Consider the following 24549-nt stretch of genomic DNA (forward strand, 5'->3'; position numbering starts at 1 on the left):
ACCTTTAATTTGTTATGAGTTGAGCAAAATAGAATAAAGCAAATAAATATATTTTACAAAATCCTTTTGAAAAGTCATTTCTACATTTTAAAAATACATTTATTAAAGCAGACGTTTTTTTTTTTGTATTTTTTTTAAAGAAAATGAAAAAAAAAAAGCTATAAAATAAACCATAACTTAATATATAAACAGTTCGGTTAAAAAAAAAAATGTTTATCCATAATTGTTTTAGAATATACAAAAACTGAGCATGTGGTATGCTCTGATATAATTCATGCTAAAAACGATGAATGTAGTTATATATATTTAAAATTTATTTTTGTATTTTTACCTTCTATTTTTACAAAGGAAAAAAATTACAAATCACATATATGGTAATTAGGGTAGACAAATTTTTCTTACCTTTAATTTTTCATGAGTTGAGCAAAATAGAAATAATAAAAGAACTTCGTTATTTCTACATTTTGAAAATACATATATTAAAGCAGACGTATTTTTAAAAAAAATGGAAAAAATAAGCAGCAAAATCATAAATTATTAATGTATTAACATTTTTGTTCTTAAAAAATATGTATTCGTAATTGTTTTAAGAATATAACGACCTTAATATTTGAAGTCATCTTTTACTTTATTTTGGGGAAATAAATTCTAGTTGTCATTTAAAATTCTAATTTCAATACGTGGTTTGACATTTTTTAAACGTAGATTAAACTAATTTGCATATGTACATATAAATGTCACCGTAAAAATCCAATTCTGTAATGTCAAATAACAGACGAACGACACCGAGTCCCCGGTCCAAACAATGCAACGTTTTAATGCAGAGAACACCACGAGAACATAAGTCACCAAAACAGTAAATAGTCATGATTCATCTTTCTGCTGGAAATGATTTTGTTGTCATTATGTATGCTTAATTCTCTGTGGAGAGAAAATGTACAAAAACTTGAACGACCCGAAGACAAAAACTAAACGAAAATGTTTTTGTTTTTTTTCAGTCAGCTGGTGTTTCTTCTATTAAGCAGCAGATGGGGCCCTCGCTTTCAACATTTCCATTTTGTGTGGTATTCACTTCCCACATGCACTAACTACATATTTACACACAAGATCTATTGAAACCATACAAATTGTTAGCCATCAGCTCAGTCACTTAAAAGTGGTTAAAAAAAAAAAAAAAACCTTAACAGGACAATGTAACGTGTTATGAAAAATGACAAATCGGACATCCATTAATCTGCAAAATCAAACAGTTTGAAAACAACCAAATGCTTAAATGAGCTAAACATCAAAAAGATTGTCCACTGGCACCAGAAATCATCAAAATTTGTTTTGAGAGAACAAGACAAAAAGTCCATCCTTCACTTTCATTGGCAGAGTTTGAGGCCACATTTTTCTTTCAAAGACGTCAGAGGGTCGTTAACAAAAACAAGATTTGGAGAACTAAGAAAAAGATTTAATTAAAAAAAAATGCATGCATAAAAAATGTTTGGTCATTTTTGGGGAAAATGCAAACAATATGTGGCGAGGTATGCACATAAAAAATGGGATTGGTTTGGGGGCGATTTTGGAAAAATGTAATTTGAATTCTGGTTGTTTTTAGGGGGAAAAATTGAGACGCAAACACAAAAATTCTGAAATACATATTTGGGGATGCATGCATGTAAAAAAAATTTAGATTTTTGTATTTCACAAATGTGGAAATGCATGCATGAAAATTGCAGATACATGAACAAACAAAAATGGGTTTTGGGGAAAAATTATTTCAAAATGCAAAACAAACAATCTTGAACGAAAAACAGTTGTTTAAAACAACCAAAAACTCCACAAGACAGCAATACTTCTGAGGTGTGCTACGCTAATGCAGCAAAAGTCAAAGTCCGTGCAGGAAGTCACGAAGGCAACGAGAACCAGTGAGGAGCGTCGCGGAGAAAAAGGCAAAAATTTTCAATACCTCAAAAAAAAAAAAAAAAAATCTACCAGTCAAAAAAATTAAAACATGAGCTTCTTTTTGGCAGGTGACTTGATCCTTCGTCTTTCTTCCTTGCTGTAGTGTCATCATAAGCAGTAATTTTTTTTTTTTTTTTTAATGCCATCATGCACAGTGTTGTCCCGATAATTAATCCAAAAAACAAGTCTTGAATTTGGGAGCTAACATAGCTTATAATCTGTCTAAGGCAAAAAGAAAAGAGGATAAAAATAAAAGATGGAAAGTGTTGTGGGAATCGTGAAGGCGCGGCGGAATCACACTCGGAAGCTTTCCCCCTTGCCGTCTATGTGGCGCAGGCGCAGGTAGACGTCGGTGCCGATGCCCTGCATGGACTGGATGGACAGCGAGCCCCCGAGGTACTCGGCGTACGCCCGCGACGTCGGCAGCCCAAAACCGAACCTGAAACCGACAAAATGAAGAGGATTTTGAAATAAATATTTTGGTCTTTTTTATATTTAATAAAAATGATGGATGGATGGATATTTTGAGATGCACACGCAAAGATTTTTTGGGGACGATTTCAGGGGGACTTTTTTTGAGAGGTGCATGCACAGAGCTTTTTTTCTGGGGGAAAAAAAAACAACAACAAATTTGGAAATCTATAACCAAGAAACATTGTTTTGTTTTTAAGTTTGAAAAAAAACTATTTTGAGACGTGCATTAAAGTATTTTGGTAATTTTTATGTTTTACAAACAATTTTGAGATAAATCTGGATGGTGATCCACCTTCATTTTAATTGGATTATTACTTCCCCAGTTAAAATAACAGAATTCCATATGATCTCACAACTTAATTATTTACAATGTCAGAACTGTCGCTTTCATAAAACATTCCTTTACTCTGCAGCATAAGAAAGGCATCATGAATAAATAATGAATTAAGTTGTGTTTCCATCCTTTTAATCAATTAAAGCAGTGATTGTCCAGGTGTGGCTCCCTTTAGTGGTATGCAAAAGAATTGCTGCCTCAGTACCTTTTCCGTTGTATTTAACTTTTAAGTTCGATACACTTGCATTGACTCTTTAAGACCTGTTTTTAAACAATTTCGCTACCATTTGTGTTTAAAAAGTATGAGAATCATTCAATTTGAGTGTAAAAGCTGGCGTGTGTGGTTGGTACCCGTGCATTGGTCCAGACTGGTTGCCGCTGTTGGTGATGTTGTTGAACAAGTTGTTCATGCGAGGGTCCTGCGCGCTCTCCTCGGCCGTGCTGAAGTGGTAGTCCATCACCTTGTCGATGATCCTGTGCGGGATGCCGCCCCCGCGGTCCGAAATCCTGCACGCCAAATCAAAAAAAGCCCTCACGTCGGAGTGGTCTTGGCGCCGCGAGGCGGTCCCGGTCCTCGGCGAGAAGCGACTGACCTGATGACGAAGTCCATGTCGTTGTTGGCGATGGTGACCACCACGTCGGGAACGTTGTAGGGCGTGTCCAAGTGGCTCTCCATGGTGGCCCTGACGACATGTGAGATTTGAGGGACCACCTTAACACTTCTTAACGTGGACTAAACTGGCCAATTGACAGCCCGTAAATTATATCTTCCTCTGTTTAATAGCAAAATAAAATAAACAGTGTAGTTGTTTTGCATTTTTTTTTTTTTACTTTCTGTAGAAGTATCGTGGCCATTTGTTTGATCATTGGCACCAGAAAAATGACATTTGCGTACATTTTCCAAAATGTGTGTGTGTACCTCATGGCGTTCTTGAGCAGCTCGGGCAGGATGTAGTCGAGCGGCAGCGGGATGAAAGGCAAGCGCGCCGCCACGTGGCCGTTGATGCGAACTCTGGGAGAGTTGCCGTACTGATGCTCGCACAAACGCCTGCGTGAACGCACACACACATACGGGGTGCTTTGCTATGCACTGGTTGCGGTAAAGTAACAGGTAAATAAATATCTGACTAAATAAACCCCACACCCACAAAAAACAACACCTTGCCAAAGGCAACAACGTCTTGACTAACAGGAAAGCTACAACTCATCCACTGAATGTATTCTCGCTGTGCATGTACTTAGTTAAACACAAATAAACACTCGAGGTGATGAGGTCAAAGTGATAAGCTGACAAAGCTGATCAAAGTGATAACCTGCAGAAAAGTTTATCTTCCGTGTGTGCGCAGTCATCAGCCGCGGGTGACTAAAAACAAACAGACTTAGCAATCAAATCAAGCAACCAATCAGAGGCACTCACCTGGCAAAGTCCACCCACTTCTCAATGATCTTCTTGGGGGACAAACGTCTGCAGATGATGCCCACAAAGTCGGCCTGCAACCACAACATGAACAATGAGCTATATAGAAAATGGCTAGACATAAATGACAGACTATGATAGAAAAGACGTACACAGTGGACCCCCGGCATATTCACGGTTAGGCATCCGCAGATTATTTATTGTTGGCAGGCATACCCCCGTTTTTTGCAGAAACCCCCACTTATTGGCGGTATTTTTTTCCCTGATGTCCCCCCACATTTTCACCGTTTTTTGGGGGGGGGGGGGGGTATCTTTTTGCATGGCATTCATGAGCATCAATTATTTGCGGATTTCTGCTATTCGCAGTCACTATCCCCCGCGAATAGCAAGGGTCCACTGTTGATGAAAGACGAAAAATAGCTAGCTGGATAGAGCTGCGTATGGTTGATAGATAGAACGTGGAGAGACAGAAAAATAAAAATCGATAATAGAAAATCAATGATCGATAGAAAAAAAATAGCGAGACAGCTAAATAGATGCTATATAGATGGGCTAACTAGCTTATTAAAGTAGAGAAAGCTAAGTAGCTAGCTAATATAGATCAATAAGAAAGCCAACTTCCTAAACTAGATACAGTCGATGGGCTAACTAGCGATAAAAACTGGCCACCCAACATGTATAGCTAGCTAGATAAGCTAAACTAAATTGGTAAAACGATGGCTAGCTGAGATACGCACCTTACGCGTCGATCGTGCGGGCTAGATAGATACTGTAGCTAGCCTAGCTTAGAAAACTAACTTTCGATGATCGACAATTAAGGAGATCGTGAGGATGAACGGACGGACAGACGGACAAACAGATGGCGGCGCTTACGTTGTCTTCGTGCAGGGCGAGGTGGTGCGTGGCCAACATTCGTATTCCCAGACGGGAGCACAGTGTGGTGTCCAGGAAGTTGCGGAGTATAGTCTCGTCCTGGAATGACAAGAGGAGAAGAAAAGGCTTAAAACTATAATAATAATAATAATAATAATAATGAGAGGTTTGCTGGTCTTACTTGGATATGCTTGCGACACTCCCTGAATCCCTGAGCCAACATGGTGACCACGTCCTTGTGGTCGTCCAGCAGCTGCTGCACCAGCTTGCAGAAGCCAGCTTCCACGTCCTGATCCTTGATCTGCACCGGGCACGTTGCGTTACAGTCACGTATGTTGACACGTACTTTCCTTTTTGTTGTTTTTGTACTATCACCTTTTTTTTCTTCTGGCAACTTTAAACCCGTTTGCCCGCGTTGCCGTTCTGTATCAATAGCATCGAATAGGACAGCGAAGTCAACTCGGCGGTTTTAACACATTTCGGCGTTGTCGAGTATGGACTTTGTATGATAGCAATTGTTTTTCGCTTTGTGAACAAATATGAAATGGACCAAATTGGGACATTCGAGGTTTCGGACCGACAGCGACCATATGCCGCTTTTATACAGCCTTTGACAGACATCATTTTTCAGCCTTCTGCCCCGAGTCGCTGTGTGAAGGTCACCAACACGGATTATTGGGGGAAAGCCCCTTTTGCAGTGCTTGCAAAAGCCAAGATTTTAAGGTTTGTTTTTTCCCCCATGTATCTTTTCTTTATAAACAGCAGTGAGCTGGCAAAAGCATCGGAGTCCGTGCGCGTCTCAGGGTATTTCGCAACGCCGCGACCAACACCCAACCCTCACTCGTCCTGCGCGGTTGAGTTGGAAAATTTGGCAACTGTTGAATTCGTCACACCGCTGGCGTCATCTAATTATACAATTGCGGGGAAAAGCCAAAGCCGGGTAAATGTCAGATCTTCTCTCACGGCTCTGATGTGGCAGTTTCCAAAGCGCGTTTGTGTACCGAGAAGCCTTTAAATCTTTTTGACAGTAAGCACATCCTCTATGAGAAACTTGACCAGACCCTGTGGGTGTTTACATTCACGCATACACGTGCGAGTGTGTGTGTGTGTGTGTGTGTGTGTTACTCACAGGGGGAAAGTCGCTGAGCATGTGGTACGCTCTGATATAGAGTTCATGCTGGAAGAAGAGGAGGAAGAGACTTCATTATTGTGAGCAGAAAGACTCTCAGTGGGCCTCACAGGACATTATCAACACATTTTTGGTCACTCGCACGCTGCTTAACTTAAACAAGTTTGCTCCCTGTTAATTAAGTGGGTCACTTGTCAACTGAGCAAATATGTTTTAGTGCGAGGCAGCAGAGGAGAGTTTCGTGCTACGAGCGGAGAAAGAATGTGGGGGAAAGTTCATCAAAAAAAAAAAGAAGAAAAGAGGCAGCACGTTGCTTATGGGGGGCGGGGGGTTGTTGTTCCCTGATGGTGTCCCACTTCAAAAAAAGAGAGAACAACACTTGACTCATACATTGGAACTCACACGCCGCGCGGGCACGTGCGCACGCACACAGACACACACACACGCGTCATCAACTTCCTGCACGAAACTGGACAACTTCCATAGAACGTTGGAAAATGAGTTTCAGCATCATCGGCTTTCTTCATTGAATCAATTAAACAGGACACAAAACAACAGAAGTAAAAAGTACTCAGATCGAAGAACTGTTATTTGTGCTTTGCTTTATGGTGTTGCTTTATGGTGTAAAGTAGCACTTGAATAAATATGTTATCAAATAAAACCCACATTCACAATATATATATATATAAAAAAAATTTAAAACACCTCTTTGTGCTTGGCAGAGGTAACGTCTTGACGAGAAGACCGGACAACTAAAACTCATATACTGTATTAAAAGTGATAAAACAATAAAAATGGCATTCACTGTTAAGAAGCTTGATAAAAGAAGTTTGGAGAAGAAAAAAGAAAAAAAGAAGAAAAAAAAAACATGTGGCAGGCAGCCTCTCTGTGGTAGATACACAACACACACACACACACGTGCGCGAGGGTTGCCTAGCAACCAGAGCCCGCAACTCTTTCGTGGCTCAAATAAAGTGAGGCAAAGTTCAGCCACGACTCTCACACTGCGGCCTAGTTCTTCATCTTATTATAGTGCCGCCGTGCCCCGTCACACTCGCCCCCTCACCGCACAATGGACACAACATTAGGCACACCCAGTGCTCACTGTTTGTTTGACACTGTCAAGAAGGAAGGAAATATGTTGAAGTGAATTGAGGCGCCTTCGCTTACCACTTGCAGGATGGTGGGGTTGCATCCGATGATGAAGGGCAGGCTCCGGAAGCCCTTGATGCGGTGGGCGATTCGCACCGGCAGCTCCTTGTGCAGGTACTTGGCGCTGCTCTGGGGAAATCGGACGATGAGCTCGAAGGGAAGCGCTCGGGACGCGTTCGCGTGCGCGACCGAGTACTTACCAGGATGTGGTGTCCGTCCGGAGACTTGCCGGCGTACAGCAAGGTGGCTAAGGTGAGTCGCACCGAGGCCTGGAAGACATATCGACTCGATTAACTAGGGATGGGCGAGTAGTACCGATAACGGCTTTATTTCGAGGTATCGGGTGCTCGTGAAGGCTGCCGATACCAGCCACTGATACTAGAGGTGCAAAAAATAATAATAATATCTGACAATTAAATCCTCCTTGCCAGTAGTTGGCACTACACTGCAGCGGTTTGACACATTGGTCAATCATTATGTGCATCAGAAAGAAAGAAAAAGAAAGAGAGAAAAGTCTGTTCACAATGACACGTATTTGTGTTAATTGAAATGTTATGTATCGAAAATACTAGCGGCATCGGTACTCTTAATCGGTGAGTACTCAAGAGTGAATAGTATCTGTTACTAGTATCAATCTGGAAAAAAAGTTGTATCGAACATCCCTACAATCAACAGCACAATGTGATGACTTAACTACCAAAAAAAATTAAGAGTTTTGAAACAGTTTCAGAATCATCGACTTTCTTCGTTTCACGAATTAAACAGGACCCGAAGCAATAACAAATGAAAAAAGGTACTCAGATCTAAGACCTGTTAACGAAAATGGGAAAAATCATTTTAATGTATTTGTTTTAGATGCCGCAGCATGAAGCTACATGAAGTTCCTTAATTCACTTCAACATAGTTCCTTGGCACCAAGATGGCACGGAAGCAACATAAGGCTTTGGCCTAAACACAAAACAGCGAATTGGTAAAGTTTTACAGCGAATCACGAAGGGTAGGTTCCTCCCCCAGAAAAAAAACAACAACTCGGTAAATGCTCGGGCGGCAAATCGGGAATGTGTGTGTGAACACCGCATACACATTTTTCTTTGGCGGTGAGATTTTTCTCACGTAAAATATGTGCCTTTGTGCAATAAAGGTTGGGAAACACAGATCCACAGGGTATGATGAGGGTCTCAATTTCTCAAGCGTGCAAGTGAATTCAGATTAAGGTTATAAACACAAAGTCACACGTGTCTTATCTACTGTGCTTCTTTTCTGCAGACGGTACACAGAGAGGAAAACACGAGCGCTGCTGCACACAAGAACGCTGCTGTTGATTTATGCACATCTGGAACCAGCGCAGCAACATAAAAATGTTTTTTTCTCAACGTCGTCTTTTTCTGGACTCACGCGCGTCCTCGAGGTGCTTTGGTGCGCGACGCTGAAACAAAACAACTGCTCGGGACTTGTAAACAAGTTGAACGCACACAAAAGCAGCAGATTTCAGACGAACGCTCTTGACTTTCGCACCGTTTGTAGATTTGGATCATTCAATGCGTGGATTTGAAAACCTCACTTTGTGAAATGTTAAGGTTTATTTGAACATGAACCATGTCTGGTAGTTAGTCGGGCAAAAAGCATACTGACAAGATAATAAATGATTCTCTATGCTGTATTCACCAATTCACTTATTTATTTTTATTTATTTTTTTTAACTCAAGCTGAAGCAATAAAAGTATAATTTTGGCGCCATCTTGGTGCCAGGGAACTACAGGCACATCTCAAGAAATTTGAATATCGTAGAAAAGTCAACTTATATCAGTAATTCATACATTATATGTTTATTGAACACTTGGTAAAAGACCTTTCAGAGGGCAAATTCCTTCCTAATTTACACTACGCGTTAAGAGTTGAGGTGATTCGCTTAGCCAAAAATCAAGGCTTTCCCACATCTTGGTGTCAAGGAACTATGTTGAAGTGAGTTGAAGAGTTTCATTTCGACAAAACAGTGCTTTTGCCACCATTTTGAGGCACCTATTTAACTCACTCAACTGTTATTTTTGTGCTCAGGCCACTTGGCACCATCAAGGAACTATGTTGAAGTAAGATGAGATGTTTAATTTAGACATAAATAGTACTGTCGCATCTTGGTGTCAAGGAACTATGTTGAAATGAGTTGGGACATTCCCTTCAGATAAAAATAGTGCTCTGCCGCCTTTTTGTGGCAGCTGGGTGCCAAGGAACTATGTTGAGTTTAGTTTTATTTAGACAAAAAAAAAAGTGCTTTGTCACTCTTTGGCGAGATCTTGGCGTCAAGGATTTAGATTGAATAAAGTGAGTGCTCTTCTAAATTTGCAGCAGGCCTCGGTCCAAATACTTTTAAACTGGAAAGAAATATGTTACCAGGTTAAGTATACTCCGACTAAGACTTTTATATTAAAGGGGAAAAAAACATGATGACAGAGTTATTCTTAACTTGGGACAAAAGATTGAAATCGAGAACTCCTCGTGGGAAGAAGGAAAAACATCCTGCTGCGTTCAGGGCCCTGGAGCAAAAATCTGTCAGACTGTATGTGGCCCGTGCGTCTTATCCTACAACAGTGCAAATTATTCGACAAAACACCAGTGAAATAAATGTCGACAAAAATACCTTTTATTGAAAAACTCTGTGACGAAACAAGTTACCTTTCATTGAAAACGTGCAGTGTCGTTAAAGGGAGAAATCCGAGCGTGGTGTGTAAAACGTGACCCCGGCCGCCACCATTTCATAATACATTGATTATATCGACGCCATTATTAACCAAAAGATGACATTACTCGTTGATTACACAAGTAGAAGTTTGCAGATATAAACGTGTTTTATCAATGTTCGTATTGAAGCTTGAGGGGAACGACGTTAGGAAGAAAATGTCGTTAAAAAGAATGACCGTCAGTGAACGCAGCTAACCACCAGCTAGCCGTTAGCATCGCTGTCACGCTACCGGGGCGAGCTAGCCAGCTGCACAAAACAGCCGCGCTGAACTCGACATCCTCCTCACCTTCTCCGCCGAGACGTCAATGGCCGACTGGTTGTAAAACGATGTCACCGTCTTGGAGCGCTCTCGGGCCAGTTCGGAGACGCCCTGGAGGGAGGACGTGGACCTCAGTCGGCATCCACCCGCCTTTGACGCCAACGGCGGCGCTTGTGGTGCTGGAAGTGGTGGTGCCATTGTGGTCGCGGGCGCTCGGAAGAGGCTGCCCAGCCTCGGCCTGGCGGCACCGCTCAGCATCTCCGCGGCGAGTCCCGGGCGGTCCTGCTCCCGGAGTTGGGCCCGGCCTGTTAAGAGGCCATTAGAGGGTGGAGGTCCCCTTCGCCGGCGGTGCACAAAGGCACGTACTCTTGTGTTACAAAAGCGAGGGGGTCTGGTGGACAGAGGAAAGTAATAGTAGGGGTAGGATTCACCAGGAGACAGCGGAGCCAATCAGTGGGCCGAGCAGGGCATCAAGGCGGAGCTTAAGTTCTCACGCATGGAGACAGCGGAGCCAATCAGTACATCGGGGGCGGAGCTTACATCTCACGCATGCTCGCGCAAACAAAAGTGAAAAAGCTGGTAGTAAACATTTCGCAGTTCAAAGACAAAACAGCAGTATTAAACTCTTAATACACGTTCGACCTGAGTACACGTGAAACGTTGTAATGAATTACTGTAAACGGAATTTGCAAATATAAAAACCTTTATTGGAACAGAACATAACGCCTGCAGGTCGCTTAAGGCTGTATAATTTTTTTTATGAAACGCTCATAATGCATGGTAATTGGTTTAAATATATAAAATATATATATTTGATCATAAATTTAATATGAAAAGTGAAAAGTTGGAAATGTGTATACATTGGATCAGTGCTCCACAAAGATTGATACATGGCATCCCCTTAGTGGTATGCAAAATAATCCCTAAATACAGTTAAAATTAAATGGTATTTAAAAACAAATATTTTTATTTAATATTTAAAAGGATTTTTAAAAAATTAACACCCATAAGACAATAACACTTTCATTTTCATTCAAAATAAATGTTTATTCTTGTGGTTGTAGTTGGCAGTATTTAGGACCTCTACTGTAGCTAAACGAAAATATACAGTAGAATCCAAAATTAAAAAATTACAAACAATTAATTAACATGCATGAAAATGTCAGAACATTTTAATAAAATGTAATAAGGCACACCAAAAAAAAAATCACAGTACTTAAATGTTTCATGCTGAGTTTGCTCTTTCAACACAACACTGCGTTTCTGTGGAACTCTTGAGTAACTATAAAAGTACAGTGACGAAATCATTAGAACAAAATGTCACACAGTGACCATTTCTTCAGTAAAATTGACCAATGTAGAAGATTTAAATATATCAAAAATGATCTTGTACTCAGATTACGAGTATAAAAAAACTAGCTGAGGTGGTATGCGTGTTTGCATACTGTGGTAGTGGCTAACGTTACACCACGTTATGAAACCACTGACGTCTTGAATTTTGGAAATGAACCCAAAGAACATTGGGTACTCACACGAGTGTCGACTCTCGCCGGACACTTCATCATACAAGTAGTATTAATAGGTTGTGTTCAATTGCTCAGGGCACAGTCTTCCACACCATCACCATGTTCTTGTCGCTGAGGGCCACCAGGTACCGGAGGTCGGGGTCCATGGCCAAGCTGTTGATGGACGGGCCCTCCACCTGGCCGAGGCCCTTGCGGACGGGGGAGGGCCACTGGAGCACCTGAGCAGAACGAGCGACACGTTAACGGGTCGGCGGAACCCGTGAGGTCGTTTCTTTCCTTCTCGGGCTAAACGCCGAGGACACCCCCTTTGCTTTCCCCGCTTACCTCCGTGGGTTCGATGGGCTTCCCGGTCTGGAAGCTGTCCTTCTGGAGGTTAGCGACATGGTACGTCCACAGCTTGCCTTCGCTGTCGCCACACACGACGTAAGCTCGACCTAAAGGCAGACAGGTTAGTTATTTCAATGTCATACATTATGCATTACCACTCATTTGTAAGTCATGTGGTTAGTTCTATTACAATATTACTCTCTAAATTGTAATAAGTAAACATGTAAACTGGCCCGGAGGGTAATGAGTAACAATTGATTTTACTGTAATCACAACTGACATGTACACTGACTGAAGAGCTAGCATAGTCAGATAGGAGGAAGCAAGGTGTATAATTGCTTGGACAGAAAAGAAGTGAAAAGATCCATCAAGAAAGTTTTTTTTTTTTTTTTTTCCTTTTTTTTTTTAAATCAAGGTAAAAAATTTTTTAAAAGTTTAAAGTTGTGCCTTATTTGCTCTTGTTGTTTTGTTGTCATTTGCAAAGACTGGCATCCATGTCAGTTTGGTTCCCATCGGCCCGGGTGGTAAAGAGGAGGCAAAGGGCTGCGGGGCTTACCGGGACAGGTGTTGAGCGACAGGTAAGGAATCTCCGTGTGGGCCCAGCGCAGCTCGGCCAGGACGGCGGCGCGCACGCAGCCGCTCTTGTTGGGCCGCTGCGATCGCGTCCGGTTCCAGCTCCACAGGTAGATGCAGCCGTGCGTGAAGTTCTTGGAGGCTGACCATGAAAACAACAACATTAGCATTAGGTATAACAGGGGTGGGCCCGCTTTCTCCTATCTCCTTTCTCTTATCTCATTAAGTAATTGTTTAATTTATTTATTGTAAATAATTCAAAATATCAAGTAAAATAAATTGCAAATAGCGAAAACCTGCGAGTGCCCCCAAAAGGTTTATAATTGCCTATAGATGCCACGAGATGGCAGCAAAGCATTACTTTTGTCTAAATGCAACTCGGAAACTCACTTCAATACAGCTCCTTGGCATCAACATGCCACAAGATGGTAGCAAAACACTACTTTTGTCAAGAAGCTACTCAATTCACGTCAACATAGTTCCTTTGCACCAAGAACAAGGTGGTGGCAAAAAATACTTTTATTGTAATAGCTCTATATATTGTAATAGCTCTAATAGAAAACAGTGAATTGGTATCTGCAAATTTTGCACATGCCAAACCGTGAATATGAAGGGTCTCACGGTACACATTACAATTTTTTATTTTAATTTGATTATTGTTTAAGTTATTATAATTCAATGAGTTACAAATTAAAAGGCAAATTGTGATTTTATTATTAAAATAAACTATTTTACATATCTCTTGCTCTCTTCGATGAGCCAATGTTAATGGCTCAACAAACATGATGGTTTTGGAGGTACGAGCATTCCACCTGATGCCATTGATATTTTACTTCCACATTAAACTTTTTTTTTCTTTTTTTCTTAAGAATGACCTAGCTGTTTTAAATCTCAAATTTGGCCCCTGAGCTGAAAAGTTTGCCCCCCACCCGCCTATAATCACATACATTCAGATTTATAAGATCCAGAGCTGGTGTGGCTAATGAGCGTCCACTTACCCACGATGTCATCAGTGAGGAAACTGAGGCCGTCGACGGTGTGGTAGTTAAGGTCTTTCTCTTCCTTCTCATAAACCGGGAAGGTCACCTCCGCTTCTTTAGACCTTCGGACGCCATGAAGACACTTAGGTTTAATGATGTTTGAGCTGACCACTGCGGGAGTAAAACTTAACACCGACCTCTTTGTGGCGCCGTTGGCCGCGAGCTGCGTGTTGTAGTAGTGCAGGCCGTCGTCGCACGCCGCCAGGAGCTGCGTGTCGGGCCTGGTGGGCGGCAGGCAGATGTGCAGTGGGGTGGAGCTGCTGTCCAACGCCAGAAGTTGCCTGGGGGCAACACATGACGACAAAGACCTTCTCAACACATTACTTGTAATCAACAATGCATTATTAGTGATTGAGACGGAAGATTAATCATATCCCAAGAGTCTACTGTAGGGCTGCAGCTGTTGAACATTTTTAGAACAGAGTATTCTACCAAATATCCCATTGAGTAATCAGATAAAAGGTGATTTTGTATTATTAAACAGGCATGTGACGTGCAGGTGTTGTTGTCCACTTGGGGTCGCCTCCCCCATTGTTCTTCTGCAGTATCAGTGACTTTAAAAGGTGGGGGCTAGCCTGGTGAGTGACGTGGGAATCACTGACTGAGAGTGTAGAGTTGGCTGGCTGTTAACTGGTTAACCCAGACCCAGACATGGTCCAATATAGTTCTTTTATATAAAAAAAAAAAAAAAAAAAAAAAATTACTCACACAACTTTAAAGTTGTATTTGCTGTCCATCCCACCGATGTCCCACAGCACTATCTTGTTGTCGTAACAGCCCGCTACAAGGAGAAACAAGAACAGCGGCCCTTTCAATGTGACTCTTGTGAAACAGGGGTTTTATTTTGTCACGGTGACGGTGCTCACTTACTGAAGAGGAAGTTGCCCTGGCGGTGGTTGAAGCAGAGGACTGACAGCGCCCTGCGGCTCGCCCGGAACTCGCCGTAGGCCACGTTGCACCGGGGGTGGATCAGCTTGACCAGGCCTCGCTTTCCGCCCGCCGCCAGGATGCTGCAGGGCTGCGCCGGGGCTTCGTCTCCTCGGGACATCCGCACCGTGGACCACGCCAGCGAGAAGAACTCCTGTGAAGAGAAATACCAAACTTATTCATGTTTATTTATTGGGTTGGAGCAGATTAAGGGCTTTTTATAAAACTTCCTCTGTGGTTTTATTTGTTTTCAGAATCGCAATTAGGGCTATGCTACTCATGAATAATAAACATAACATACAGGGTGGGCCAAAGGTAGGCTTAATAGTACCAGTTTAGAATTATGGTTTGTACAATTACCTAGATCTCCCAACAGTTGATTGGATAAAAAACAAACACACTTAACTCATTCACTGGCAACCTTCCTAGTTACAATGGCATCTGTAGCTTGGACAAAATGCGCACATCTAAAAACATTTTCCATGTTGAATTTCATCATTTGGTATGCGCAGCGTGCAATCTGGATTTGAGCCACCTTAAACATTACAGATTTTGACAATGCTGATGCAAATTTGAATAAATAAATAAATAAATAAATACAAAATAATAATAAAATCTCTAAAAATATATTGTTGACATCCAAGTCTATCTCCAATCTGTTAGTTTTTAAAATATTATTTAACATTTTTAATTTGTAATAATGATATGTATTTAAATATTTTTTAAGTACAAAAAATATATATTTTAAAAAAATTAATGCATTGGTTATACCATTTTAGAAGTTATTTTACTATTGTCAGAATTTTTTTTTTTAGATGCAGGCTTTTTCATGCGCAGTAGCGTGAATTTAACTCCCTGAAAACTCCCCCTTGGCCAGAAGTAATAAAGACACATTATAATCACGAGGTGAACAAGTGGCAAGACAAACCTCTCCAGTCACTTTATACTTCTTCATCACCATGCCAGTCTCACACTCGACCACACACAGAGAGTCTCCGCCGCACGTCGCAACCAAGCGGCTTCCTGTGGAAAAGAAAAAACAAAAACATGCGATGTAGTCATCGCCACAGGTCATGACAAGTCAGACAAGTGAGAGTCTTGGACAACTACCAGAGGAGTCAGGCTGAGGCTGGAAGGCACAGGCCCAAAGTTGAGTGGAGAAGTCTTCTGGGTTGTCCTTCTTGCTGTGACACTGCAAGACGTGAAGAGGCTGCAGACGCACCGGCTGTACAACAATCAACATGGACCACCATTATTATGTGTAACCTTTTTTTTTTTAGGGGTTAGAGTTTGATAGGAGTACAAGGCAATGAGACGCATGGAGACAGGCAATATAACTATACACACAGGGATACTATACACGCAGAGGCTCTAACCAGTCGTCCACCGTGCCACCTACATTCAATTATATAAATATATATATATATATATATATATATATATATATATATATATTTTATTGTTTTAACAAAGTACAAGACTGTGGAGTGCTATTTTTCATAATAAAAACAAACTGCCCCCAGTTTTTTTTTTTTTGTGGGGTTGGAACAGATTGCCATTTTCATTCATTTCAGTGGCGAAAGATGATTTTAGGTACGAGTGCTTCAGTTCCGAGTGTAGTTACGAAACAAAATCACCCATAAATCAAAGCACCACTGTGCATTAGAAGCCAAACCAATCGAAATTAGTTTTGTGCTTGAATACCTGCGTCTCGTTGATGCTCTTCATCACATCATCACTCGTCTCCTTCTGTCCACTCTTAGCTCCATTCACCGTCGCTATTCTTGGCAGCGTCGCAAGCTTGCTGGCGGCCGCTTTTTTTGTAGAGGCACGGGTAGGTGTCGAGGGACACTGAGCCCTCGTGGTGGGGCTCACAGGAACAGTGCCACTGGTGATCATCCGGGTTTTCAGGCGAAGGCCGACTTTGCCGGGGCTGTCCTCGGCCGAAGAGGACACCGCGGTATCGGCTCGCGCCTTTTTACGAGGAGACAGTCGCAAGTCGCTGTCTGTTAACGCCAGGGTTTGCTTCCTTTTCACAGGGGTTAGGACCTGCTGGATGATTAGCACACAGCATGAATGCAGGGTCTGACAATTTTAGTGACAACTTTTACACAGGATCTTTGCTTTACGATGGAGTTCCATTCCTACAGCAACGGCTTTACTGAAATTTGTACATAAGTCGGAACACACACCAGAATCTACCACTAACCTACGCTAACGCAATGTGGGAGCAGAATGTCTCATAAATACGGTGTGTCCCAAAAGTCACTATACACTTCCTTTTGTTTATTTTATTTCAGGTCTCATTCGAACAGACGTGAAGCCATCAACATTTGACAGCTTAGGCTCTGCCACTTTACTAATCATATTGATATTGGAGCAGTGTTGTAAAATTTGCATCGAGCAATATGCTCTTTTGTCCCCAATTGCAGTTCAGCACCAGTTTGAGGAGCTTCACACTGTTCCAACAATTCACGCTATCTATGGCAAGTTTCTTGAAAGAGGATCTGTTCTTGACAAACCACCGCTGTTGAAAACCCCAAACTCCTAAAGCTGGCATTTGTGCAAAGCCAGGGAAAGTCTATGCGGAGTGGTGCACTGGAAATCAGCACCATCAAAAGCTTGACTCAGCGGATGTTGGGGGACAACGCAGAGTTCAGATGTGCTTGAAAGAAAGCGACATCAAGCAGTTTTTGTATTGTATTTCAACAGTATTTTTGTATTTTTATTCGAGAAAATTGTTTTTCCTTCATTTCAATTCATCTGTTATGAAAACTTTTTTTTTTGCGACATTAATTCAAGTTCATAGTTGAAATTTACAACGGTTACATCATCATTAATTGAATATCAAAAGCGTGTCTGACTTCCAACATCACCTCTGGAGCATGAACACAAGTGTGGGACAAAATATTTCCCAACGCAGACAATAAATATTTGTATGAAAAATGCACAGTACGGCGGTAATTGAGCATGCCTTCCCGTGCCATGTATTCTTAGGCCGCGCCGTACGTATCATTCACGTGTTAGTACCGTAAGTCACAATAACCGTAAATATTTCTATGAAAGACACTTTTAAGCCATAAATATAAATCCAAAGAAAAACAGTAAGTATGGCGGTAACTGGGCAAGCCCTTTTGTGCTGCATGACTCACGGCGCTACGTAAACTAGTTCTTATCGAGTCGTAAACCGAGGATCCCATGAAGGGATCACTGTGTTTTTGCCTTACAGTGGTTTTGTTTGACAAGTCCTCCTTTGGTTCGGTCAGAGAACGCAGGTACTCCCTGGCCATGATCTCAACCTAAAAGACACACAATGGAAGACATGAAGTTACAGTTCCCGGAGGACAGGCTGCCAAAAAAGTATTGTGCCATGAATCGGTTATTCACTTCTACTACTACGACTACTACTACATGATTTCATAGCACTGGATTAGGTACTAGCTGCAAATTCACCCAAAGCTATATGAGACTGTGTACAAGTACTAGTGCACGCTCTAGTGGCCAGTTGAAGCATAGCGTAAGACTCCTTCCGACCAAGTTAAATATTTGTGGGACTGCCGAAGAGCATGTTCAAAATGTTCATCTCATCCAGTACATCAGAGTTACATTAACAAACCCTACATGTACCACAAGAAAAAATAAGTTTCAAATGAATGTACAAAGTTAAAAATTCACCTCACCACCAAATTTTCGCCACTCCACAAATATTGACTACGTACTTTTGAAGAATTCCACATTTTTCCCATGAGAAAATTCCAATATTAAATGGAGAAATTTCATAAATTCACTACCTTAAAATTCAGCTTTTTGCATTTTTCAAACTCTCACATTCCGTTAATTCCACAGAATTTCAGTTCAGCGTCAGCATTCCCACACAATTTCTAGACAAATTGTATTCTGTTCATAGTTCATAATCATTTATTGCATTGCACAAAACCACATAATGGAAAAAGTAATTACTAATTAAATTACAATCGATGAATTTTTCAAATATTTTTGTGATAACCACCTGTTTCCATACCAATATTGAATTGCAATAATCCTGCAAACAGGAGTTGTGCCACAGCAATCAATCGGTACAACTAATTCCTAACGATCCCTTCATTGGTTACTATGCCCATTTCAAGTAATTCTGGCTACCCTGTGGCACCACTGGAAGAAAATTGGGTGTTTATTTGAGGTAAGGTGGAGCATTACATCAGAGGGAGTGTTAGTGAAGGGACTAGAGACACTAAATATGGAAAAATTTCACATCTATTTTTCATTACCTTCCATTTTGTGAAGTCGCTGACCGAACTGGGTCCATATTTCACCTGCTTCCGCGCCGCGTGAACAAAGTCCTCCTCCAGGGCAGCCATTTTGCCCGCCGTGGTGGAATCCGGGAGGCTGTAGCTCCTCTCCCACAAGGCAATGATCTACGAGACAGCTTGTCAGGGGACATCTTCAACTGGAAACACACTCGAGTCAACGAGACGGCAAGTTTTTGTACCCTGGTCCTCAGGTTCTCTGTGAATACGAAGCGCACGTGATTGGCGGTGCTGGTGATGTCGTTGCCGTTGTAACTGCGCAAATTGGGCAGCAGCGTCATTAGCTTGTAATTGTCACTTACCTGCAGAAGAAAACATTATGACAATAGAAAGTGGTATGACAGTGACTAAAGTATGAAATGATACATTTCAGCAAGGTTAATTTCCTGTGTTTCCTATCTAAAAAATATATATATATTTTTAAATAAGTAACAAGTACAAGTGGGAATAAATAAACAAAACACAAATAATTAAATAATTAAATCATTTGTAAAAAGTACTGAAAAAAATATGAATTACCAAAACATTAGAACTACCGCTTAGGATGCAGCTACACTCACTCACAATATTAAACTGAATACCTCTCACTGTGCCTTTAAAAAGGCATAATGTTTGATACACCTCTCGTATCTCATTAGTTTTGCACCTAAGTTAGCGTTCCATAAACCTGTTATTTTCCCCCTTACGGTGATATAAAGGTTGTCCTCCATCTTGACCTCCTCCAGGCTGCAAAGAGACGCCATAGAGGCGACGTCCTCCATCTGGTTGTCGCTGAGGTCCAGGAAGCGCAGCTCAGGTAGCTCCAAGTTTTTGGGGAACTCTTGCAGTCTGTTCCCAGACAGATCCCACTGTTCCAGGGACCGAAGGCGGGACAGCAGCTTGACCGGCAAGTCGGGACATTTTAGTCCGAGCTTGGAAAGACTGCAAAGGAGCTCAAAAGTTAGTTTTTGGCATAGCTACGAACTGGGGGAGCTGTAAATAAATCTTAAAACATGCTTACGTTAATATCTTGAGCTCCTCGAGTCTTTTGGTTTTTGGAGAGCCTTTCTCCAGTAGAAGCTTCTCAGTTATCTTCTCCATTGTTTATCTGTAGAAAAGCATGGAAACCACTTACAGTAAAAGACGAGGTCAAGTCGAACAAAGAACAGTCTCCTGGTTGGAGGTGTGATGAACGACTCGCAACCACGCCCAACTACTGTTACCAACTTGACCTACACAGAATGAAATCAAAAGTTACAGAGATATAAATAAGTTAATGTACAAGTCTGGTGTCTTTGTTTTGGTGTGGTCAGTTAAACCACATTTTAGGGATGGACCAATATTCGAGATATTGACGTATATAATTTTTTTTAATCCGACGGTCATTAATAGTTCAATGTAAAACTGGGGAAGCTTCATGGAACTATTTATTTATTTACTTAGAATTTCTGCTAATTTTCATAAGAAATGCCTCTAACCCGGAGAACTTCCTGCAGTTCTTGTTTGAACTTAAAACAGAAAGAAAGAGTAACATTTCAGTCATATTTCAGACATTTTATGAGTCTATTTTGTCTAAATTTGCATTGAGATATGAAACTAGATAACTAAATTAGGTAATAGTCATAAAATGTACTTACGAGGTATACACGAACTAAACAGCACAACAGAAACTTTCCCGGGGTAGATAGACGTATATCCGGTGGAGGGGGGGGTGGTTTAAACAGGAAGTGCCTTTTTTTCATTTTAAGATCTTTATTGAAAAACCAGCAACGCTAAATAAAATTGTTTCTGTATCTTGAATATACAATCACATGTGTGGTTATTGTCGTCAACATGCGTTCTCATCATGTTAGATGATTTTATGTGTTTATAATAGTTATTTAATAACAATGTACAGTCTAAAACAAGCTTCCCAAACTACCCGCAAGATGGCAGTAGTTATCTTTGTTTGAGGCGACGCGTAGCTCTAAGATTCAATAGAAGAAGATGCAGATACGATGATGGTTCCGGGTGGTGTTGCTGCTTCTTGTGCATGCAAAGGTATCCGGCGCTGTCTTCTGTGTGAGACGTTAAAAGAAAGTCACTTGCCCGAAAAGAAGGTATTTCCTTGTTTTTTTGGATTTTCATTCGTTTACTTATTTTGTAGTCGCGTACGACACATTTAGCCGTAGATCACGAGCTACGGGTGCTCTCGTGGAACAATCTGGATATCGTGTTATTTTTACCCATAACAAGTGGTGTTCCCTGAAATTAACTGGGATTCATTTTAAATAAAATTTGTCAAATGTTTTTTTTTTTCCTATAATAATCCAATTTAACAAGTATTTCTACGTGGAAGTAGAACGGGCATGTTTTCTTCTACGACCCCGAGACAAAGCTCGCCGTTCGCAAAGATGGCGAGCCGGCGTCGTTCCCCTTTCCCGGAGTGTTCCTGTGGGAGGACTTCCTATCGGAGGAGGAGGAGAAGGAGCTGATAAGCAGCATGGACCGGGACGTCTGGAATCTGTCCCAGTCGGGTCGAAAGAAACAGGTACGGACGATAGCACATGTAGACGGACAATATAACAATACTCAGAGGCATATATTATTTATCCTCTGCGAAGAATGACTAATATTACTGTCGTAAGAGAGTGTCTCCATGTGCAGTTTCCGTAAGTCTGTCCTATACTGCCCCCAGGTGGCTAAGGCAACAATATGCCTTAGCCACAATATGCATTGAATTAAAGCAGCAAGTGGGACAAAAACTAATTCCTTTTAATTCTGTTTAATTATGTCATTACTGTATGTTCTTACAAAGTATAAATTACGGAATCCAGTTTTTCTCATTAAGAAAACACGTGACAAACATTTTTGTTTTTTGGGGGGTTGGGACAAGGCTGGAACGGATTAATGACAATTCCATTCATTTCAATGGGGGAAGATGATTAGTGATACAAGTGTTTTCAAGGCACCACTGTAATAATAATTGCAATTTTGATTGTGATATTACAGGACTTTGGGCCAAAAGTAAACTTTAAGAAGAAGAAAGTGCGTCCCGCCAGTTTCAGTGGACTTCCTGCGTTGAGTGAAAAACTAGTGCTGCGAATGCAACAAGAGGAAAGTCTGTCGGGCTTCCAGCCTGTAGAGCAATGCAATCTGGACTACCACCCTCAGCGCGGTTCTGCCATTGACCCTCACCTGGATGACTCCTGGCTGTGGGGGGAACGCCTGGTCACCGTCAACATGCTGTCCGGCACCACGCTGACCATGTCGTCAGAGCAGGGTCTCCCGCAGCTGGGACTGTCGGGCGAAGTGTACGTCGCCGTGGCGCTCCCGCGCAGGTCTTTGGTCGCGTTGTACGGGGAGGCGCGGCATCGCTGGAAACACGGCATTCTCCGGAAGGACCTTCGGGAACGCAGAGTTTGCAGCACCTACAGGGAACTGTCGGCCGAGTTTCTCCCCGGTGGGCGGCACGCCGAGCTGGGATCTCAGCTGGTCAACATCGCGGCGAGCTTCAATGGAGCTCCTGTTTAGACCATCCACACAACCAATCTGGTTGTTCTAAAAACTATTTGTCGCTATTCTGTAAAAATGCCACAAAGTCAACTCAGTTAATTTTCCGCCTTCAAATGTAATCTCAAAAGCCCCTTTACACTGCCTGTGAAAGCCGGCCTATTTCCGTGAACCAGTTTTATATACACTGGATATAAAAAGTCTACACACCCCTATTCAAATGCCAGGTTTTTGTGATGTAAAAAAATAAATAAATAAACGAGACCAAGATAAATCAAAAACTAAATGAAAACTTTTTCCACCATTAATGTGACTTATAACGTGTACAACTTTTGAGGAATTGACAACCCCACAGCCCGGATGTATGAAGAATACAGTAGATTGTTGTCACATACTAAAGTGACAGTACTTGCCAGGAATTGCTGCAGCTTCTTCAGTGTGCTGTCAGCATCTTGGTAGCCTCCCTGACCTGTTTTCTTCTCATCTTTTAATCAATTGCGGTGGGACTTCCATACCATATTTTCTCCACTCGACTGTCTTCAATGTGTTCCATGGTACATTTAATACCCTGGAAAATCTTTTATTACCCTTCTCCTGACTAATACCTTTGAACAATGAAATCCTTCTGCTGCTGTGGAAGCTCTAGGCAGACCATGGCTTGTGCTCTAAGATGTGACTACAAAAATGTCAAGAAAATCATACTTCTGAACTTTGTTTGGTTAGCCAGAGGCACACTAAATGTTGTGTGCCTCAGTTGTAAACAGTTGTGTGCTGACTCACTTTTAATGTGAGTGGATAATTCTGAACACAGGCACATCCCTAAACAGCGTAACAATTTAAAATTCAGCGCTGATGCAAATTTTGGGGACATATTTGACAATATTTTGTTTCATTTGTTTAAGGAACCACTACAGTAGAGTGCGGTTTGCCTTGTCATATTCATTTCACATAACAGCCTATCTCTTTTAAATACAGGAACCAAAGTGAAGTTTAACTCATTCAATGCAATTTGAATTGTACCCTAACAGCAAACCTCTGTTCAAAGATTATGATTTCTGTATTGACAATGTTCTTCCAACTTTTCAAACAGCTCCCTTTTATAGCTACATTCTTTATATCATATGTAACTTTTCATAGTTACACCTCCATGCGCATCTCTGTTTGATATCAATTCTACAAATTTTTTTTTCAAATAGTGACATTATTTTGAAGTCAGCGTACACACGTGACAGTTTAAATGAAAACTAGGTTGAGTTCATTGCGCGTGGTTCATAACATCGAAAAGTCATTTTAATTATTTGTGTACTTTTTCACTTTAACGTAAACAAATTAAATCAGTACTACTTTTACCAGTCTATTTTTTACACAAGTATCTAGTTCTATCGGTACAGAGTGTGAGTACTTTTGCCACCTCTGCTGACTAATGTACTAGTAAAGTAATAAGGTATTTTGCTCACTGTTTATAACCTCGAAATGTCATGATTACAATAAATATTTGTATAATAACACTTCTAGGCTATAAATATAAAACAAATGAAAAACAAGTACAGCAGTAACTGAGTGTGCCTTCATCTGCAGTAGTAGTCTTATGCTGCTGTGCAAACTATAGCGCTGTTGGTAACCTTGAAACAGTATATATTGGAACCGTCTTAAGCCTGTATTTGATTGACATTTAAGATATTATTCCCTAATATATATATTTTTTTAAATTATTTTCCACACATTTAAACTTTTTTCATCTATTTGGGTTTGTTTTCCAAATATTTGTTTTATAGTACTACATATTTGTACCTTTTGCATCTAATATTCTTGTATTTTCCCCAAATTTTTTGCTTAATTTTTAGCATATTTGTGAATTTAGAATATTGTTTGTCTTATTTTTTCACAATCTACATACATGAATGTAAAATAAATTATATAGTTAGTGAACATTACCAACGGCCGTAACTGAGCGTGTCGTCTTGACAATTGTTTTACTCTATTCTTTCAAAGTAATTCTTTGCTCGCCGTTCGTAACCTCTACATGTCGTTCGTAAACCGAGTACCCACATGCAAC

The 24549-nt window shown here is 41.1% G+C and overlaps 3 protein-coding genes across 4 annotated transcripts; 1 reads left to right on the forward strand and 2 right to left on the reverse strand.

The window, feature by feature from the left end:
• Nucleotides 1-797: 797 nt before the first annotated feature.
• bckdk (branched chain ketoacid dehydrogenase kinase) lies at nucleotides 798-10733 on the reverse strand. Its single transcript, XM_061702737.1, has 11 exons — nucleotides 10350-10733; nucleotides 7527-7595; nucleotides 7345-7455; nucleotides 6175-6222; nucleotides 5227-5346; nucleotides 5046-5144; nucleotides 4173-4246; nucleotides 3675-3803; nucleotides 3349-3438; nucleotides 3107-3262; nucleotides 798-2386 (listed from the first exon to the last, which is right to left on the reverse strand). Exons 1-11 carry the CDS (start codon nucleotides 10578-10580, stop codon nucleotides 2242-2244), a joined length of 1272 nt encoding a protein of 423 aa, XP_061558721.1. The 5' UTR covers nucleotides 10581-10733; the 3' UTR covers nucleotides 798-2241.
• A 645-nt stretch (nucleotides 10734-11378) lies between these two features.
• lrwd1 (leucine-rich repeats and WD repeat domain containing 1) lies at nucleotides 11379-20695 on the reverse strand. 2 transcript variants are annotated; one of them, XM_061703015.1, is made up of 16 exons: nucleotides 20639-20695; nucleotides 20023-20109; nucleotides 19709-19943; nucleotides 19205-19324; nucleotides 18984-19130; nucleotides 17943-18014; nucleotides 16420-16764; nucleotides 15826-15940; nucleotides 15644-15738; nucleotides 14659-14869; nucleotides 14497-14569; nucleotides 13926-14069; nucleotides 13747-13850; nucleotides 12732-12890; nucleotides 12173-12282; nucleotides 11379-12066 (listed from the first exon to the last, which is right to left on the reverse strand). In XM_061703015.1, the coding sequence occupies exons 2-16, from the start codon at nucleotides 20100-20102 to the stop codon at nucleotides 11920-11922; spliced, it is 2157 nt and encodes a 718-aa protein (XP_061558999.1). In that variant the 5' UTR covers nucleotides 20103-20109; nucleotides 20639-20695; the 3' UTR covers nucleotides 11379-11919. The 2 variants fall into 2 exon arrangements, with proteins under 2 accessions (XP_061558999.1, XP_061558998.1); XM_061703014.1 differs by having other exon boundaries at nucleotides 16420-16767.
• A 275-nt stretch (nucleotides 20696-20970) lies between these two features.
• Nucleotides 20971-24104, forward strand: alkbh4 (alkB homolog 4, lysine demthylase). Its single transcript, XM_061702613.1, has 3 exons — nucleotides 20971-21100; nucleotides 21343-21531; nucleotides 21993-24104. Exons 1-3 carry the CDS (start codon nucleotides 20999-21001, stop codon nucleotides 22512-22514), a joined length of 813 nt encoding a protein of 270 aa, XP_061558597.1. The 5' UTR covers nucleotides 20971-20998; the 3' UTR covers nucleotides 22515-24104.
• The last annotated feature ends 445 nt before the right edge of the window (nucleotides 24105-24549 follow it).

This window comes from Phycodurus eques, chromosome 17 (genome assembly GCF_024500275.1).
Source record: "Phycodurus eques isolate BA_2022a chromosome 17, UOR_Pequ_1.1, whole genome shotgun sequence".
Lineage (NCBI taxonomy): Eukaryota > Metazoa > Chordata > Actinopteri > Syngnathiformes > Syngnathidae > Phycodurus > Phycodurus eques.

Bases quoted from the DNA above. Each gene is read 5' to 3' on its own strand.
- bckdk (XM_061702737.1), bottom strand. From the start codon at position 10,580: ATGCTGAGCGGTGCCGCCAGGCCGAGGCTGGGCAGCCTCTTCCGAGCG. The intron at 3,804-4,172 runs GTGAGTGCCTCT...GCGTTCACGCAG, and splicing joins AAGTGGGTGGACTTTGCCAG to GCGTTTGTGCGAGCATCAGT. The intron at 2,387-3,106 runs GTACCAACCACA...TGTCGGTTTCAG, and splicing joins CAGTCTGGACCAATGCACGG to GTTCGGTTTTGGGCTGCCGA.
- lrwd1 (XM_061703014.1), bottom strand. From the start codon at position 20,102: ATGGAGAAGATAACTGAGAAGCTTCTACTGGAGAAAGGCTCTCCAAAA. The intron at 16,768-17,942 runs GTAAGGCAAAAA...CTAATCATCCAG, and splicing joins ACTTGTCAAACAAAACCACT to CAGGTCCTAACCCCTGTGAA. The intron at 15,739-15,825 runs GTAGTTGTCCAA...TCTTTTCCACAG, and splicing joins GCCTCAGCCTGACTCCTCTG to GAAGCCGCTTGGTTGCGACG.
- alkbh4 (XM_061702613.1), top strand. From the start codon at position 20,999: ATGATGGTTCCGGGTGGTGTTGCTGCTTCTTGTGCATGCAAAGGTATC. The intron at 21,101-21,342 runs GTATTTCCTTGT...ACGTGGAAGTAG, and splicing joins GTCACTTGCCCGAAAAGAAG to AACGGGCATGTTTTCTTCTA. The intron at 21,532-21,992 runs GTACGGACGATA...GTGATATTACAG, and splicing joins AGTCGGGTCGAAAGAAACAG to GACTTTGGGCCAAAAGTAAA.